Here is a 17,249-nt window from a genome sequence, read left to right as displayed (position 1 = left end):
TAGTACCATTAGCTTTCTGAACACAAGTTAATAAAGGACTTGGTCAATGATCTGGGGGAAATTCTGGTTTCTACCTTTCTTTAGTTGGTTGGTTTTATTTGTTCTTCCTTATATAACCCACCTGACTAATAAGAATAAAAATGCTATCTTATTATTTGTAGTGATTCCTGGCTTTAAGCTGGGATTCAGAAGTCATGACTTTGCTCAGAAAGAAATCTAAGTGGCATTCTAATCCCAGGACCAAGGAAGTTCCCAGTGTTTCCGAGGTGTACACAATCAAGCACATACCCACGCACACCTGATCGGCACCAACTGAGGGGCGAGAAAGAACCTCAGAAGTAGGAAACCAACCAGGGTAACTTTAGAAGACCTATCAGAATTTCAACCAAAGTGTATCCCTTTATTCTCCCCAGAACTGAGAACTGGACTGTACTGAAGGAGAAAGTTCATATTTGAGCATTTAGAGAAAATGTTCCCTAGGCTCTCTGAAACCTTCCTTCCTCATGAATTCACTTTCTAGCAGACCCCAACAAGAACCAGATGATGACAGAAGGCAGCTCCCAACAAAATCTTCAAGCAGAATTTCATCCTGAAGCATCCACTCTGCTCCAGCTCTACCCAGGTCTCTGGGGATCTAATGCCTTCATGCCATCCTCCTGCTGTGTCCAAACCTCTGTCATGATGCCTTCTCCCAGCCTACCTGGTTCCGCATAATACTTAAGAATTCTAGGCCTACTCACCACAGCTGCATCTTCCTACCTAAGCAGATAAAGATACATGTTCCAGTTAATTGTCAGATTAGTCTTTAAAGTAAGCCTAGAAGTGTAACTCAGTGGTTCTCAAACTTATTCAGGTGCCCAACATTTGGAAGTGAGAAGCCTCTTTATAAAGCATTTATATAGTTCCATCATAAAAATGTGGAAAATTTTACTAATGTAAAATGACTTTAGTATTACATATTTAATATGCAATCAAACATAAGAACAAATGTTCATTAAAAAATTATTAAAGGGTCAGGGATTTCTGAATTCTTCCAGCAATAATTCATTCATTACTGTTCATCAGAAGGCACCAACTAAGGAAACATAAGGAAAATCAAAGCAAATTTCAGAAAACCCTATTCATAAACCTTTTTTTCTCTTACAATTAGGAAAACTGCAGAAATAGTGTATTCCCATACAGCAGCCTCAGAACCACTCCTGTGGCTGATCTATAACTCTAAGGGCGGAGGAGGGGCTATTAAAAAAAAGTTGTCTTAACTGACAAAAATTTAATTAACAGCATTTCTTTTTTTTTTTTTTAAAGATTTTATTTATTTATTTGACAGAGAGAAATCACAAGTAGATGGAGAGGCAGGCAGAGAGAGAGAGAGAGAGAGAGGGAAGCAGGCTCCCTGCTGAGCAGAGAGCCCGATGCGGGACTCGATCCCAGGACCCTGAGATCATGACCTGAGCCGAAGGCAGTGGCTTAACCCACTGAGCCACCCAGGCGCCCAACAGCATTTCTGAAGATTTTCAGGGGGCACAGAGAGGAGAGGTGTGTGTGTGGCGCGCACATGTGTGTGTGTGGGAAGATCTCCCCTGACCCCTGTGTGTGTGTGTAGGAAGATCTCTCCTGATCCTTGCCAGTGAAAGAAAGGTCTTGCTTCCTAAATCCTTCCATGATGAGGAAGGTCTACAAAAAGCTTCCTGTCCCATTCCCTCTTCTCCTTTTTTTCTCAGTGGAAGCCAAAAACACCTTGGAATTCTAATCATACTGCTCCTGGTGGGGTGGCAGAGTCAACCTGCATGACCTTGGTTCCAAGCCACCCAGACTCAGACCCAGATGGCCTTCAGGTACCTCATCATCTTTGGCTCCAAATCCATGATAAAGGCTTGGTCTCTATGTAGCCGTAAGGGTGATATGAAGTCCGTTTACTGGCACAGCCAACCCTGCCTCCAAGTAACGTACAGCCAAAGCACTCTTAAAAGTGCTTTAAAAGCCAAAAGGACTCTTAGAAACAATCTGGCCTAGTTATACTTAGGAAAACTGGTTTCTGTGTTTTTTGTTTTTTTAAGATTTTACCTATTTATTTTAGAGAGAGAATGCTTGAGTGCGCAAGCAGGGGGAGGGACAGAGGGAGACCATGACCTGAGCTGAAATCAAGAGTTGGATGCTTAACCAAATGAGTCACCCAGGTGTCCCAGAAAACTGGTTCTCAAATATTATTTAGAAAAAGTATTTTCTACTTTTTAATTCTCACTGAATACTTACATAGAGTCACAAAAGTCATAATTAAAATCTGTGTTCCCGATCCAAGAAAGACTGAGAGCAGCATCCCTTTCCTTGGAGGACGGAATATATCACCATGAACTAGTTTCCAGCCAAATTCTTCCTGGGCATCCTCCTAAAAAGGGAATGAAGTTGTTTAATTGACATGTGGTATCACCAGGACAGCTAGACAGTTTGTTCACTGGTGAATATGGTGATACAGAATTTTTTTTTAAACTTAACAAATGTTAGTATTTATTCCAAATCCAAAGTTTTATGAAGTTTGCCTCCTAGAGGTATAGTATAGTTTTTCTGAATTGCTTTTAAAAAAACGTTGTATGTTAAGGTCTATAAGAATATATCGAGAAACCTCAAAAAGATAAACAAAACCATGTGATACTTAGTTCTAGTCAAGTTTTATGATCCAACTCGACTTAATTTTTACTCATACCCTACCCTTCTTAGTCTACATTTACTAATCTCCAAAATGAGTGAACGGTATTAGGTTTCACAGCTACTTTGCTGGGTAGAGTAGACTTAGCTATGAGCATATGAGTAAGTCTGCCACCAGCCCTAACTGCTCCCCGGATCGCTAGACACACATACACAATTCCACCTGGTTGTGTAATAAGCATCCTGAACTGAATTATCCACAACTGAATGGATTCCATCTCCCTACCTATACTCCTTCTGCAGCAACAGCCCCTACCCCTGGTCACCTAGTGGTAAAAGCTCCATCTTGTTCCCCAAACCTTGGAATCCTGCTTCATTCCTTCCTTTTTTTCACACCTTGAATATAGTCCTTAAACAAATCTTCAGCTCTGCCTCCAAAATATTTCAGCAAAACCCAACACTAGCCCTCGGTTCAGGTCATCACCTCTTAGCTGGCTACCGCAATATATGCCACACTGACCTCTGAGTTCCTGCCCTTGCTTCTATTCTGCTACTTCTCAATACGGCATCCAGCAGGGTCCCTTAACCAACTGGGTGTTTTGGACCAAAACACTGGGTCATTTGTTCTCTTTCCCTCTTCCACCTTCTCCACAGTCAACCAGGCCATCAGTATTTCATCCCACCTTCTAAACTACCCACTGTATCTGTCTGTCCAGCTCCTTTTTTCTTTCCTGCCACCATCCTATCTCTGGGAATCCCATAACCACCTCTGGACTGGTTTCTGTACCTTCAATCTTGCCCCGCTCTGAATGATTTTCACATAACATTCAAAGTGATTTTCTACATCACAAACGTGGCTATGCGGTGCTGTTTCAAATTCTTTAGGAGTTTCCCTGTGACCTTCAAATGCTGCTTACAAGTCCTTCAAACTCTGGGCCCTGTTACTTTTTCAGCCTCATTTCTCAACATTTCCTCAGGATGCATCTCTACCCCAAGTTCCCAAACTTCTATCTTTGTGAGCAGCAGACAATGCTATTGATAATGTATTTTTTAGTAAATATAAATCAACTGAAATTTGAAACATGGAAACTTTTATACAGGTACTTATCCTGTTCTTACAATGGTAATATAAAACAACAGTAAAAATCAAAATACTTCCATATACACCAGAGAATTATACTCTACTTGGTCATTTTTGAGGAATGTACAAAATTGAAATTTTATTAAAAGTACATGGGTTCTCCTCTTACACTGTTGGTGGGAATGCAAGTTGGTACAGCCACTTTGGAGAACGGTGTGGAGATTCCTCAAGAAATTAAAAATAGAGCTTCCCTATGACCCTGCAATTGCATTACTGGGTATTTACCCCAAAGATACAGATGTAATGAAAAGAAGGGCCAACTGTACCCCAATGTTTATAGCAGCAATGGCCACGGTCACCAAACTGTGGAAAGAACCAAGATGCCCTTCAATGGACGAATGGATAAGGAAGATGTGGTCCATATACACTACGGAGTATTATGCCTCCATCAGAAAAGATGAATACTCAACTTCTGTAGTAACATGGACGGGACTGGAAGAGATTATGCTGAGTGAAATAAGTCAAGCAGGGAGAGTCAATTATCATATGGTTTCACTTATTTGTGGAGCATAACAAATAGCATGGAGAGGAGAATGGAGTTGAGGGAAATTGGAAGGGGAGGTGAACCATGAGAGACTATGGACTCTGAAAAACAATCTGAGGATTTTGAAGGGGTGGGGGGGTGGGAGGTTGGGGGAACGAGGTGGTGCGTATTAGAAAGGGCACGGATTGCATGGAGCACTGGGTGTGGTGCAAAAATAATGAATACTATTATGCTGAAAAGGAATTAAAAAAAAAAAAGTACATGGGTTCTGAGGGGCTTGGGTGGCTCAGCTGGTTAAGTGACTGCCTTCAGCTCAGGTCATGATCCCAGGGTCCTGGGATCAAACCCTGCATCGGGCTCCCTGCTCAGTGGGAAGCATGCTTCTCCCTCTCCCACTCCTCTGCTTGTGTTCCCTCTCTTGCTATATCTCTCTGTCAAATAAATAAATAAAATCTTAAAAAAAAAAAAAGTACATGGGCTCTAAATGGATGAAATAAAATTATATTAGGGCCTGGCTTCAAAATAAGTGAAAGAGAGGAGCTGGTGGGATTCTAAAAAAGACTAAACATGAGCTGAGAACTGTTTGATCACAGTGATAGGTATACTAATCTCTGTACTTCTGTGAATGTTTACATAAAAAGTATGAGGGGGAAAAAGTACATTCACCTCTTCTTTTAGGTGGCATAGTATTACAGACGAGAGACATTTCTGATTACTTTTTTTTATTTTTATTTTTTTACTGAAAAAGCAGTAAAAATTTCAGAGTTAAGTGAAAACTAAGTTTCCCATAAAGGGCCAAGTCCCCCTTCTTTGGAGAAAACAAATGTGACTAGTTTCTTATTATCCTTGCAGAGATACTCTACTTATACATAAGGAAATGCATGAATACCTTCTCTCATTTTGCATGAATGGTAGCATATTATATGCATTATTACACCTTGCTGTTTTAGTCTAATAGTATCATGGAACTGCTTCCACTTTTGTAGATATAGAATTACCTCATTCTTTTTAATGATTACACAGTATTCTACTGCAAGGACATTCTATAATTGATAAAATCAGTCCCCTATTAATGAGTATTTGTGTTTCTTTAAAATCTTTATAGTTATTATAAGGAATAATATCGTTTTAAAATAAAAAATAGCAATAGTAATAAAAACCTTTGCATCCAAGTTAGTTTCTAAGAACTGAATTGTTGGGTCAAACTATTTATATTGTAAATGAATACTGCCAAAGTGGCTTTCGTAAGTTACACCAATTTACATTCTCATAAACTATGTATCAAAGTGCTCATGTCCTCAATCCCCAACACATGATCAAACACTTTAATTTCTGCCAGGGTGCCAGAGGAGCAAACGACCTTGCACTGCAGTTTTATTTTGCATTTCTCTTATTATGAATGATGCTACAACTTTTCCTATGTTTAAGAACCATCTGTGTGGTGTTTTTTTTTTTTTTTTGAAGATTTTATTTATTTGTCAGAGAGAGTGAGAGAGAGAGCACAGGTGCACACAAGAGGCAGAGCTGCAGGAAGAGGGAAAAGCAGGCCCCCCGCCAAGCAAGCAGCCTGATGCAGGACTTGATCCTGGATCCCAAGACCCTGAGATCGTGACCTGAGAAAAAGGCAGATGCTTAACTGTCTGAGCCACCCAGGTGTCCCTGTATTTACTTTTAATGGACTCTCTTTTCATGTGCCATGCCTCGCTTCTTACGGGGCTGCTGATTGTTTTCATAACGATTTTAGACTTCTTTATTTATGAGGAATTAACTTTTTGTCTGTGACATGTGTTAAGTATTTTCCTATTTGACTTTTTAATGGTATTTCTTCCTATTCAAATTTTTTAAACATGTAATCCTAGAGCAATAATTTCTTTTATAACTTCTGGCTCTCTGTGGTACTTAAAAAATTCTAGCCTTCTCCAAGATTTAAAAATAACTTCTCATGTGTTCCAGTATTTTATAGTTTTACATTTTCATTTAACATAAGGAATAAGGTTGGAATCTACTTTATTTTTTAACCAGATGGCCACCCACTTCATCCAATACTATACATCAAATTTGTTTTTTCTCTGCTGACACACTTTCGCTATCTCCAAATTTAGACTATTATTATAAACAGAAAATGTTTACTTGGAATCTTTTTGTTCACCCATCTTGCTAAATATCTCTTTAGGATTGGTTTTTATTTATTTATTTTCTGCTGAAGTACTTCTATAAAAATTTCTTCGGGTCTGATCGATCAATGGATTGACTGATTCGCTGCTCACGTTTACTTCTACGGCTATTCCTTCAGTAATGGTCTGTGGTGCACTACTTCTGTGCACCTGAAAAAGGTCTTTCACCCTTATTCTTGAAAGATACCTTCTCTGGGTACATGATTCCATGTAAACAGTTAGTACCTCTGACTGATTAAAGATGTTTTATCTCTGAGCTTCCATTTCCAATTTAATTGCTTTTCTTTTAATTGTTTCCCCCTGCCTCTGGCTGATTCTAAGATCTTTTTTCCTCTGGTGTTCTATGGTTTTGTCACGGTTGATTTAGATGTGGATTTCTTTTTATTTCTTCTGCTTGGGACATACTGTGTTTCCTTTGTCTAAATATTCCTCTTATTTTTTCAAACACTTTATACTCATTTATACTCTGTAGTTAAGAGTTGGTAGTATCTGAAATCTTCAGGGTGGGGGGTTCTAAACTTGTTGTTTAATGTAGATTTTTGTGCATTTCTAATAGATCACTTTTTAAGATTGATTTATTTATTATAGAGAAGGGGGGTGGTTTGAGGGAAGAGGAAGAAACAGACTTGGGAAAGCAGACTCCCCGCCAAGCACAGAGCCCAACATGAGGCTCGACCTCATGACCCTGAGATCATGACCCGAACCAAAATCAAGAGTCAGATGCTCAACCGACTGGGCCACCCAGGCGCCAATTGGGGGAATTCTACAAACCTAAATTTGGGAGACTTTACCTCAAAGGATTTTCTACTTGTTTCTGACAAGAATCAGAAGGCACTTACTAACCTAGAATCATTTTTCTCCCCTTCAAGAATCCATGCTTAATACAGGAGGAGACAGGTTAATTCCCTCGTACTGACCCAAGGTTTAGTCTCCCAGTTGGTTAGACACTTTATGTAAGGACTGACTCAAAGGAAAACTCCATCCTCTTGTGCCTGCATTGCTTCCTGCTCTGGTCTCAGCTCACTTTTGCAGGGGGTAGGTTAGAGTTGGAAGATAATCCTTGGATACCTTGGATACCTTTATACCTATCATGAGCCCGGCAATGCATCAAGGAGGCTAGTACATCAAAGAATGACTCATCCACCCATTCATTCAACAAACATTTACTGAGCACCAACTATAAAGGCACAGCACTGTTTAAAACACCAGAGATACTACAGTGAGTAAAACAGAAAAATCCCTCTTGAATATGTATTCATACTGGGAAGCCAGATAATTAATGAAATAAGTAAGTAAAATATAGAGTACATTAGACGATGGTAAGTGCTCCAGAGAAAACTTAGAAGGTATAAATGTGTATGGGGCCATGGAGATGTAATTTTAATCTGATGGTCAGGAGGGTCTCACTGGGAAGATCCTATTTCAGTAATGACTGAGTAGGTCAGGGAGCCATGTAAATACATGAGGGAGTAAGTAACATGTGAGGTGGAGAAAAGCAAGTGTAAAGGCCGGAGGTGTGAGAACATGCCTGACACGTCTGAGGAACAGCAAGAAGGCCAGTATGGCTGGAGCAGAGCTCCAAGGGGGCACTACAGGGCCTACAGATCATTGTAAAAATGCTGGCTTTCGGGCACCTGGGTTGCTCAGTCGTTGAGTGTCTGCCTTCCGCCCAGGTCATGATCCCAGGGTCCTGGCATCGAGTCCCACATCAGGCTCCCAGCTCAGCGAGAGCCTGCTTCTCCCTCTGCCTCTCTCTCTCTCTTTCTGTCTCTCATGAAAAAATAAATAAAATCTTAAAAAAAAGACTCTGGTTTTCACTATGAATGAAATGGGAAGCCACTAGAGGCTGTGGTCAGGAGTCAATGACCTAAATTATGCCTGAACAGACTTGCTCGGACCACTACAGTCAGGGAAGGAAAAAGAATGGGAGCAAGAGAGGAAGCAGGGGTGCCACGGCCTCTCAGCTCCCACAGCACCTTGGTACAAATAAAGGAGAAAATACCACTACCTCATCGATCATTTGAAATTGCCAATTATGAAGAGTATTTTGAAATTATTTTAATAAAATATTTAATAAAATAATCAGTAAAAATAATGGAAAAGAGACTGCAGCATAAAATGCTTAAAAGCTTATAAACATAAATATATTCTTTTTCCAATTAGGATAGAAAAATTATGGGGAAAAGGCTAAGAAGTTGGGGAAAAGAAAGCAATGAAATCTGAGTGTTTTGTATCCATTACAAGTCACTAGGAATTCTTGTGGAATTTTATTAAAGAGCTGCTACACAATAAAAAAATATGAAAGGTATATAACATTATGTAAGAAGTGTTTTGAGAATAAATGAGATTGGGTCATTAAATTACTTTGAATATATCAAAAGGTTGAAATCATAAAATTCAGTGAAAATTAATTTTAAAAACGTTAAACACACACAAAAATTGCTTGGGAGTTATTCCACTCAACTTTGCTGTTTCACAAGCTGGGTGCAGGCTGGGAATGGAAAATCTGAGAGTTGACAGCACGTACGTGAGAACAGGGACAGACCTGGAGCTGTGTGCCTACACCCACTCTGCCCCAGTCCACCAACACAGACGGGGCCGTCAGCAGTGCAGCTCTGAGTGCTGGAGCGCGACACTGCTAGAGAACACCAATTCTTAAGGATCATTTTCTTATTTGAAAAGGTGAATTCAAGGTAACTTTTTAGAAGAAAGATTCTGTCTAAAGCCATTATTTCAACTTTTTCCAAAGAACAAAATAAAGACTATCCTTAGCAGACCAAAGAACAGGTCAAATGTTTCACTCACTGTAGAATCCATCTGATTATATCTGGCAATATCTTTATGCAGTGTCCGTAGCATAATCATAGCCACCATTCCAGACAAGAAGAGGACAATGACCAGGGAATTCATGATGCTGCAGAAATAAACATTTCAGGATTAATCTGTAGCTTTATTTCCTTTTAAAAATATTTATTCAGTAACATTAAAACAGTATTGATCACAATCTAAATTTGATCTAAAATCCAACAGATTCAATGAGCTTTGTTCTGTGTCCTTCTAGTGGATACAGAACTTTATATACTTATCATAATAATCTTACCATAATCCGTTGAGGACTAGAATTTGTCTGTAGTCCACATGATTAAGTACTATGCCCAAATAAATACACTGTAAGCTACAGGGACCAACAAAGGTCGGTGTCTTCAAGAAATTTATGACATAGACATTTACTCTGTTAAGTTACTGAGTGTCAAAAGGTAGTCAACAAAGCAGAAAAAGGAGAGTGATGGCACATGAACAACTCTCCAGATAAAAATTTTGAGTCATGCTTTGTTGATGATGATGATGATGATAATAATAATAATAATAATAAAAATAGTCATAACATGAGCAGTGGCTTCTTCCATTTCAGGTAAGGTGCTCAAATGTTCTGTTTCACTCATTCTCCTTCTATCCACAGGGACAGTCTCTCATGAGGCAGGTATTTCCAGATAAAGAAACAGACTCTGAATAAATGGGTGCCCTGGCCTAATTCGCAGAGACCTGGCCAGGACTGAACACAAGTCTATCCAATTCAAAAGTCCAGACTTCCGGAGAACTAGAGAGAATTAGAGAATGAAGGATATGTTCAAAGGGACAAAACATAGAGTAAGCCAGAGCATGAAGTGGATTAACTCTGTGTTCTTACCTAAACCACTGAATGTGGGTATGAGGCATAGATTCCAGAATATAGTCCCATCTAGATGCCCATCTGATGTTTTTATCTTCCTAAGGAGATAAAACAAAACTCTTTAAATAAGCATTTGCTGACAAAGTATATTAATAATCCAAACACTTCCACTCATAGCTTGACCTTCCATTCAGTTAACAAATATAATTTCTCATTATCATAATTTGGATTAGTCATGAGTTTCAGAGTTTAGCTCTAACTCAAGTCTTTGGAAAATCAAAATGAGATTCAGCAATAACAAATAATAAAAGTTCCTAAAAGTACCTAGTTACCTGTATTTTTTTAAAGTCTTGCTTTAAATTTTAACTAACAAAAGTTTATTTTAGATATTAAAACTCAGAGCTGTACTTTTTAATTTTCTTTCAGAAGACTGAGTGGTAGAACTCCTGTTTTATTCTCTTTGATGCCATCTATTGATACTTATGAGACACCAGAGTCGCACTGAGCATCTGGCAGGTGTCACCTGCAATGAGCTCTTACTACCTAGAAAGAAATTTTATAGTGTTCATTGCACTAGGTTTGCAAAATGACTATATGGGGAGAGTAAACATCACAACTATACTTTACCACCAAAACAGTTTATTAGAAATAGAGGTGGAGGGGCACCTGGCTGGTGCAGCTGGCTAAACATCTGACTCCTGCTTGTGATCTCAGGGTGGTGAGACTGAGCCCTGAGTCGGGCTCCGCACTCAGTGTGGAGTCACCTTAAGACTCTCCCTCTATCTACCTCCCTCCACACACACATGCGCTCTCTCCCCCTCAAATAATCTTTTTTTTTTTTTTTTTAAGATTATTTATTTATTTGACAGAGAGAGAGATCACAAGTAGGCAGAGAGGCAGGCAAAGAGAGAGGAGTAAGCAGGCTCCCTGCTGAGCAGAGAGCCTGATGTGGGACTCGATCCCAGGACCCTGAGATCATGACCTGAGCCGAAGGCAGCGGCTTAACCCACTGAGCCACCCAGGTGCCCTATCTTTTTGTTTTTTTAAGATTTTATTTATTTATTTGACAGACAGAGATCACAAGTAGGCAGAGAGGCAGGCAGAGAGAGAGGAAGGGAAGCAGGCTCCCCGCTGAGCTGAGAGCCCGACGTGGGGCTCGATCCCAGGACCCTGGGATCATGACCCGAGCTGAAGGCAGAGGCTTTAACCCACTAAGCCACTCAGGTGCCCCTCCCCCTCAAATAATCTTAAAAAAAAAAAAAAAATATAGAGGTAAAACATTGCCTCAGATTCTCATAAAGTGAACTTTTACTTTCCTCCTAAGAAACTTCTCAATTAATGAAAACACTCCCTTTAATTCCCTAAGAACCTATATAAATCATCCACTAACAGGAAATTCTCCATTGAAGTTTATACTAATCCGGACTTTAAAATAGTGTTGCTTTTCCAAATGCTTGCTACACAAGTCTTTGACATTTTCATACCATTCTCTATGCCTATTTTCTACCTTTAATCTTTTATGTATCTTTTCTGACTTAACATTTAATCAGGTTCAATTCTCCAATTTACTCTACTTCTCATTTAAATGGAGACTTAGTTTTGAGTGCGATTATGTTGCCTGGTGCACTGACAAACTATTCCAAATCAGCTCATTAAAAGCTTGTCTATGTGGCAAGGTTAATCATTAATATTTTTAATTAGTTTAAGTAGTATGAATTTAAAATCAATTTCTTGAGTTATACTAGAGATACAAACAAACTCACCTGGAAGCTAACAGAGTAAGTATAGGCAATTTTGATCTCTCCAGAAGCCTTGTTACTTATATCCATGGGGGGTCCAGAGCAGTCTGGTTTATCTATATGGGTATGCTTGAAGCTGCGGGAAGAAACATTTTGGCAAGATGTTGATAAAGTACAGTTTTAAAAAATGAAGTTAAAGACTACAGATTCTGTACATATTTTACCATGCTACTATAGTCAAAGGCAAAACTACTCATGTCACATTTAATGGTATATTTATTTATATGCGTAAGGAACTTAGTTACAAGTATGTGTAAGAAATTTTTCAAAATTTGAAACAAACCTTTAAAAGCACTATACCTGAAGAGCATTAAATATCTTTAAAAAGGGGGCACCTGGGTGGGTCAGTTGATTAAGCACCCAACTCTTGATTTCGGCTCAAATTATGATGTTAGGGTCCTGGGATCAAATCCCACATATGGCCCCCTACTCAGTGTGGACTCTGTTTCCCTCTCCCTCTGTCCCTTCCCCATTTCACACAAGTGGGCTCTCTCTGAAATAAATCTTCATAAATAAATAAATATCTTAAAAAACAAACAAACAAAAATAAACACTGAGGGAGTTTAAATTAACTGTCCTCTTATAATGGAATGCATTTTTTTCTGAGAGACCACATGTTAGATGGGGGAAGGGCAGCGAGAGACGGAGAGAATTTTTTTTTTTTTGAGAAAAAAATTTTTTTTTAAAGATTTTATTTATTTTGAGAGAGAGAGAGAGTGTGTGTGCTGTGAGAGCAGGAGGAGGGGGAGAGGGAGAGAGGGAATCTTAAGCTGAAGACTCAGCGCTGAGCATGGAGCCCCACGCAGAGCTGGATCCCATGACCCTGAGACCATGACTTGAGCTGAAATCAGGAGTACCAGGCTCAACCAGCTGAAGCACGCAGGCACCGAGGCATGCATTTCTTTCCCAGCAGTGGCATGGGAAAAGTGTTAGTTCAGTGGCAGGGTTGGGGTGCCGAGGGGAGAACATTTTAAAAAAAATGGAATAATCAAAAAAAGATCTCACAAATAACTGACAGGTCCTTTCATACTAAAAATACTGACAACCTGAAGAGACCCAATTTCAATGACTTGTCACACAAAGGCATCTAACAGTGCGTGGAGATTTTAGAAACGATAGCATTCATCATCTCATTCGAGGAGGCGCCTGGCTGGCTCAGTCAGTAGATTGTGGGACTCTTGATCTCAGGGTTGTAAGTTCGAGCCCCACACTGAGTGCAGAGATTACTTAAAAAAAATAGAATCACCTCATTTGGGCCTCCGATGAGAGGTCAAGTTGCAAATATTAGAGGCAATGCTTTTCTACTATAAAATAAACACTATCCCAACCACTTACATTCTCTACTCCCAAGTTGACACAGAAAAGCTGTCAAAACTTCCTGACTAAAAAACAAAAGCAAAAGGCACTTAGGTTTGGCCACTTACCATAACAGGAAAAAAAGTATCTGTATGATTTCTCTGGACAACCCACAACTCAATAACAAATCACACTAAAGAGAATTTTAGTAAAATCAATCCTGAAATGCCAGATTATATGTCAGAATACTGATAAAAGAAAAATGTTAACTGGGCCCCAATATTTATTCTTTGGAAATAATTTCACTGACGTTTACTTACTTTTTAATTTCTTTTTATTTAATTTAATTTTTTAAGTAAGCTGTATTCCCAAAATGGGGGTTGAACGCATGACCCTGAGATCAAGAGTTCCATGCTCCAAGGTGCCAGCCATATGCCCTCCTTGAAGTAACTTCTGAACCCAGTGTGGGGCTCAAACTCCCAACCTCAAGATCAAGAGCCACATGCTCTTCCGACTGAACAGGATAGGCACGCCTACAGTTTTTAAGTTTCTGACCTATTTGCATAGTTACCTTTTTGGTTCAAGTTTGGCAGCCACTAATCTTGCTCCCATGGACCCAGTTTCAACAACATGATAGTATATTTTGATGTCAACGTGGTTGAAGATGTAAAATGTATCTCTTTCATGGAATTCTGACTGTGGAACAGAACTTAAAGGTAGAAAACTGGCTATACAGGAGTCAAAACAAAACTTTAAAATGAGGCACAACAAGTAGGAAATTTTGAGCTTAAAGTTTTAATCCTTCCCCATAAAAACATTTAAGATTTAAGCTTAAACTCTATAAATCAAAAATAACTGGCAGAGTACAAATTATGTTTCTTTAATACTTTAATTCTTACATAAATGTAGGTACCTGTTAAAAAGAACACATCTAATATTTTCTATTTCTCCACTTATAATAAAAGAAAATAAATTTTAAAATATTACATGTTATGAGCATGCTAAATCTTATACATTTCAACACTCTTCCTCCTTGCAAGTTTTATAACTTCAGACTAAACCAATAAATGATTCAAGTGTTTCTGGTCAATTTTCCCAAAAGCATTAGCCAATGTAACCAGTTTCATGATCAAGCTTATGCTAACTTCTGCCATCAAGTCATATTAAGAGATTAAATCTGACTGACCTGATTACACATTTAATATATACTCCCAATAATTTTAATACTTTCTGTATTAACATCCTCACTTTCCTACTATTTTTAAATATAAAAGAAGGGTCATAAAGGCATTTACCTTTTAAAAAGTTATAATACCAGACTTTTGCAATATAATGTTTTATGGACTTAAATTTATCATATAAATTTCATGAACTTATAATGAAGTCTTTCTGGTACTCCACTAATCTACTTATTAAAAAATATATGTAAGATTTATGAGTGTGACTTTGAATAGCATCAGGACATACAAAGTCCCAGCCCTTAGCATTTAACAGACACTCTCAGTGAATACCGAACTAAATCTCAATTAGTTTGGTTCTAGAATTAAATTTATACACTGTTAATGGGGTCGAGCTTTAAGATCTAAGTAGCTGTGCTTCAGAACATCTGAACTGTATTCATCCAATGAATATAACAAATTTTGTCCAGGTAAAGACTGAATCCTTAAAAAAAAAATTTTTTTTTTAAATAGCAAGGAGTTTTTCACGAACTTACATTAATAACACAGGCATCTTTTGCATGGCCTTTATCTGTAATATAACAGCCAATGGGAAATCCAGGATTGCAGAACCTCTGACCATCTTCAACATCATAACACCATGTTACAGGCATATTATCCACAATCCTATGCACAAAGTAAGTTAGAAATCATCAAACATGACTAAGAAATAGTGCCCGAAATTGTTACCAGCTCATAAAATTTAAATGTCTCTAAATGCCTTAAGATGTCAAAATTACAATAAGAGTTTTGATAAGATGTAGTGTATTTCATAACTACAGCATTATGTCAATATTTGATACACTACAGTGAAGAAAAAAACTTTATAGCTTCTCTGAAACTATAAATGTATGTAGAAAAGGGAATTTGATAAATTAGTCTACTGCAGTTGCTCATTTAACAATATCATTACCTAGATACAGAGTATCTTTACCTTTAACTTTAGCAAATTTACCTTTAGCAAAATACTCAAAGCTCTAAGTTGGGTGCAAAGCAATGTATCGCGTTCCTTGGGACCAATTTGATGGAACAGTATAGAAGCAAATGTCCTTTCATTACTTGGTAATTCAATAAAAAGGAGAAGAATATAACTGTAAGATGGGAAAATATTCACCTTAAAGGCCAGGTAAAAAAGTGAAAATTATAGTATTATCTATTAAAGCTGTGTAAGTCCAAATTATGTATAAAAGAAATGCTGCTATAAAACCAGAGAAACAAAATTTAAAAGTTCTATAGTGAAAAAGAACTTTAAAAAAAGGGAGAAAAATAAAGAATAAGTAAAGAATAAGGTTCCGTAGCATTGTCTAGCTATATTAAAGTCCAAGCATGTGGTCCCCTATGCCAAGAGCACACTACACGATACAAATTTAAAAAAATCACTAAAAATATACTAGCTATATTACCGTCATAAGATGACACTCCAGGGCATGTTTTATTTGTTAATTAATGTACGCCTTAGGAAGTAAAATTATGATTCTATATGCACCCAAGGTGTACATTAATGACCTAATAAAACATGTCTCTTAACATTTAAACGCTATTTAATAGTACCCAATATACCAAATTTTAGAATCACCTACACTATTAAGTTGCTTATTATTATAACCAGCAGGCTAGTAGCTCCCATGAAAAAGGCTATAAAACATTAGGAGCATAAAAGCAATGCTATGTAAAATAAATCAGATTTTTTTGGAGGCTTAAACAATCACTCTAATTGCTTTAATTTTTTAAATAGAGAATGAAGTTCAATCAATGAATAGATGCTAGCAATATATTAATTATATTATCTTTAAGTTATCATAGTAGAGAAAGTACGCCATAAAAATTATAGGGTTAGTTACAAAATGAGAAATTAAGGAGTAATTTAGACTTTTTAAAAGCAAGCATTCTAAGCTTATCATTTATATAATGCCTTGACACAATAACCTTCTCCTTGTAATAGGAAGATTTTAAAAAAAACTTGGAAATAAATGTAAGAAAATTTAAAGAACGTAATTTTCTATTACTGCATTGCTAATAAGTCAGGGAGTAATTAAAAATTGTATTCTTTAAATTCTGACAGTAAGTTAGCAGTAGTAGTTATTTTAATTTGTAACACCAAAAATACTAAAAATCTTATTTTCTATCTGATACAGTGGGGGGAAAAGGACTCAAAGGATAAAGGTTAAATGACCGCCCCCCACCCCTTTTTTTAAACCATCAAGGACTCCTTTCCATTTTTCTCTATCTTCTATGGACCGCATCTGAAACACTTCTATTAATGAAACCTCATCTATTAACAACTCATTTCCCCAATAAACTCCCAGAGTTTCTGATTAGAATGGAATAATCCATGTCACCACAATGCATTCAGGAAATTGTAGCCAAAAGCAAGGAAACGTGGCATTTAAAATTACTCTCTGTAGTTTTAACAAGAGTACATTTACACTGTTAGGATTTTGGATTTTTGAAAACAGCATATCATTCCCCTCCCCTGCTAGCTTGCTAGGATCCAGGACTGGAACTCACTAAAGTATCTTCAAAGACCCCTTTCTGAATATGAACCTAAAAAATTTAAATACTGTGATAACTAGCTTTATAATGATTCTTTTATAAATAAAATGTCACGAACATCTACAAACTTAGGCAAGATGTATAATTACAAACCATGCAGAGTATAGTTGAAGAGAATTCAAGATTCTGGTGCTAAGATCAAAACATTAGTCAGTCTTGAAAATCAAGAAACAGCTTAGGTTATTGACAGAGTAAGCTAAGAAGATCCTCAAATTGTGTTCTAATATCCCAAATAAGAATTTGAAGTATTCATTAATTTAGATAAGAAATTA

At 37.6% G+C, this 17,249-nt stretch overlaps 1 protein-coding gene across 1 annotated transcript in view; it reads right to left on the bottom strand.

The window, feature by feature from the left end:
• TM9SF2 (transmembrane 9 superfamily member 2) overlaps positions 1-17,249 on the bottom strand; it is a 61,536-nt gene that overhangs the window by 19,212 nt on the left and 25,075 nt on the right. Inside the window, exons 5-10 of the mRNA XM_059378344.1 lie at positions 14,922-15,051; positions 13,779-13,903; positions 11,876-11,987; positions 10,131-10,210; positions 9,248-9,356; positions 2,254-2,386 (exon numbers count right to left, since the gene is read on the bottom strand). Of these exons, the coding sequence (XP_059234327.1) occupies positions 2,254-2,386; positions 9,248-9,356; positions 10,131-10,210; positions 11,876-11,987; positions 13,779-13,903; positions 14,922-15,051 (689 nt within the window). The remainder of the gene's footprint in view (positions 1-2,253; positions 2,387-9,247; positions 9,357-10,130; positions 10,211-11,875; positions 11,988-13,778; positions 13,904-14,921; positions 15,052-17,249) is intronic.

Source organism: Mustela nigripes, chromosome 15 (assembly GCF_022355385.1).
Source record: "Mustela nigripes isolate SB6536 chromosome 15, MUSNIG.SB6536, whole genome shotgun sequence".
NCBI lineage: Eukaryota > Metazoa > Chordata > Mammalia > Carnivora > Mustelidae > Mustela > Mustela nigripes.
Note: the sequence above shows the minus strand (reverse complement) of the source record. Positions and strands in the feature narration are given on the sequence as shown.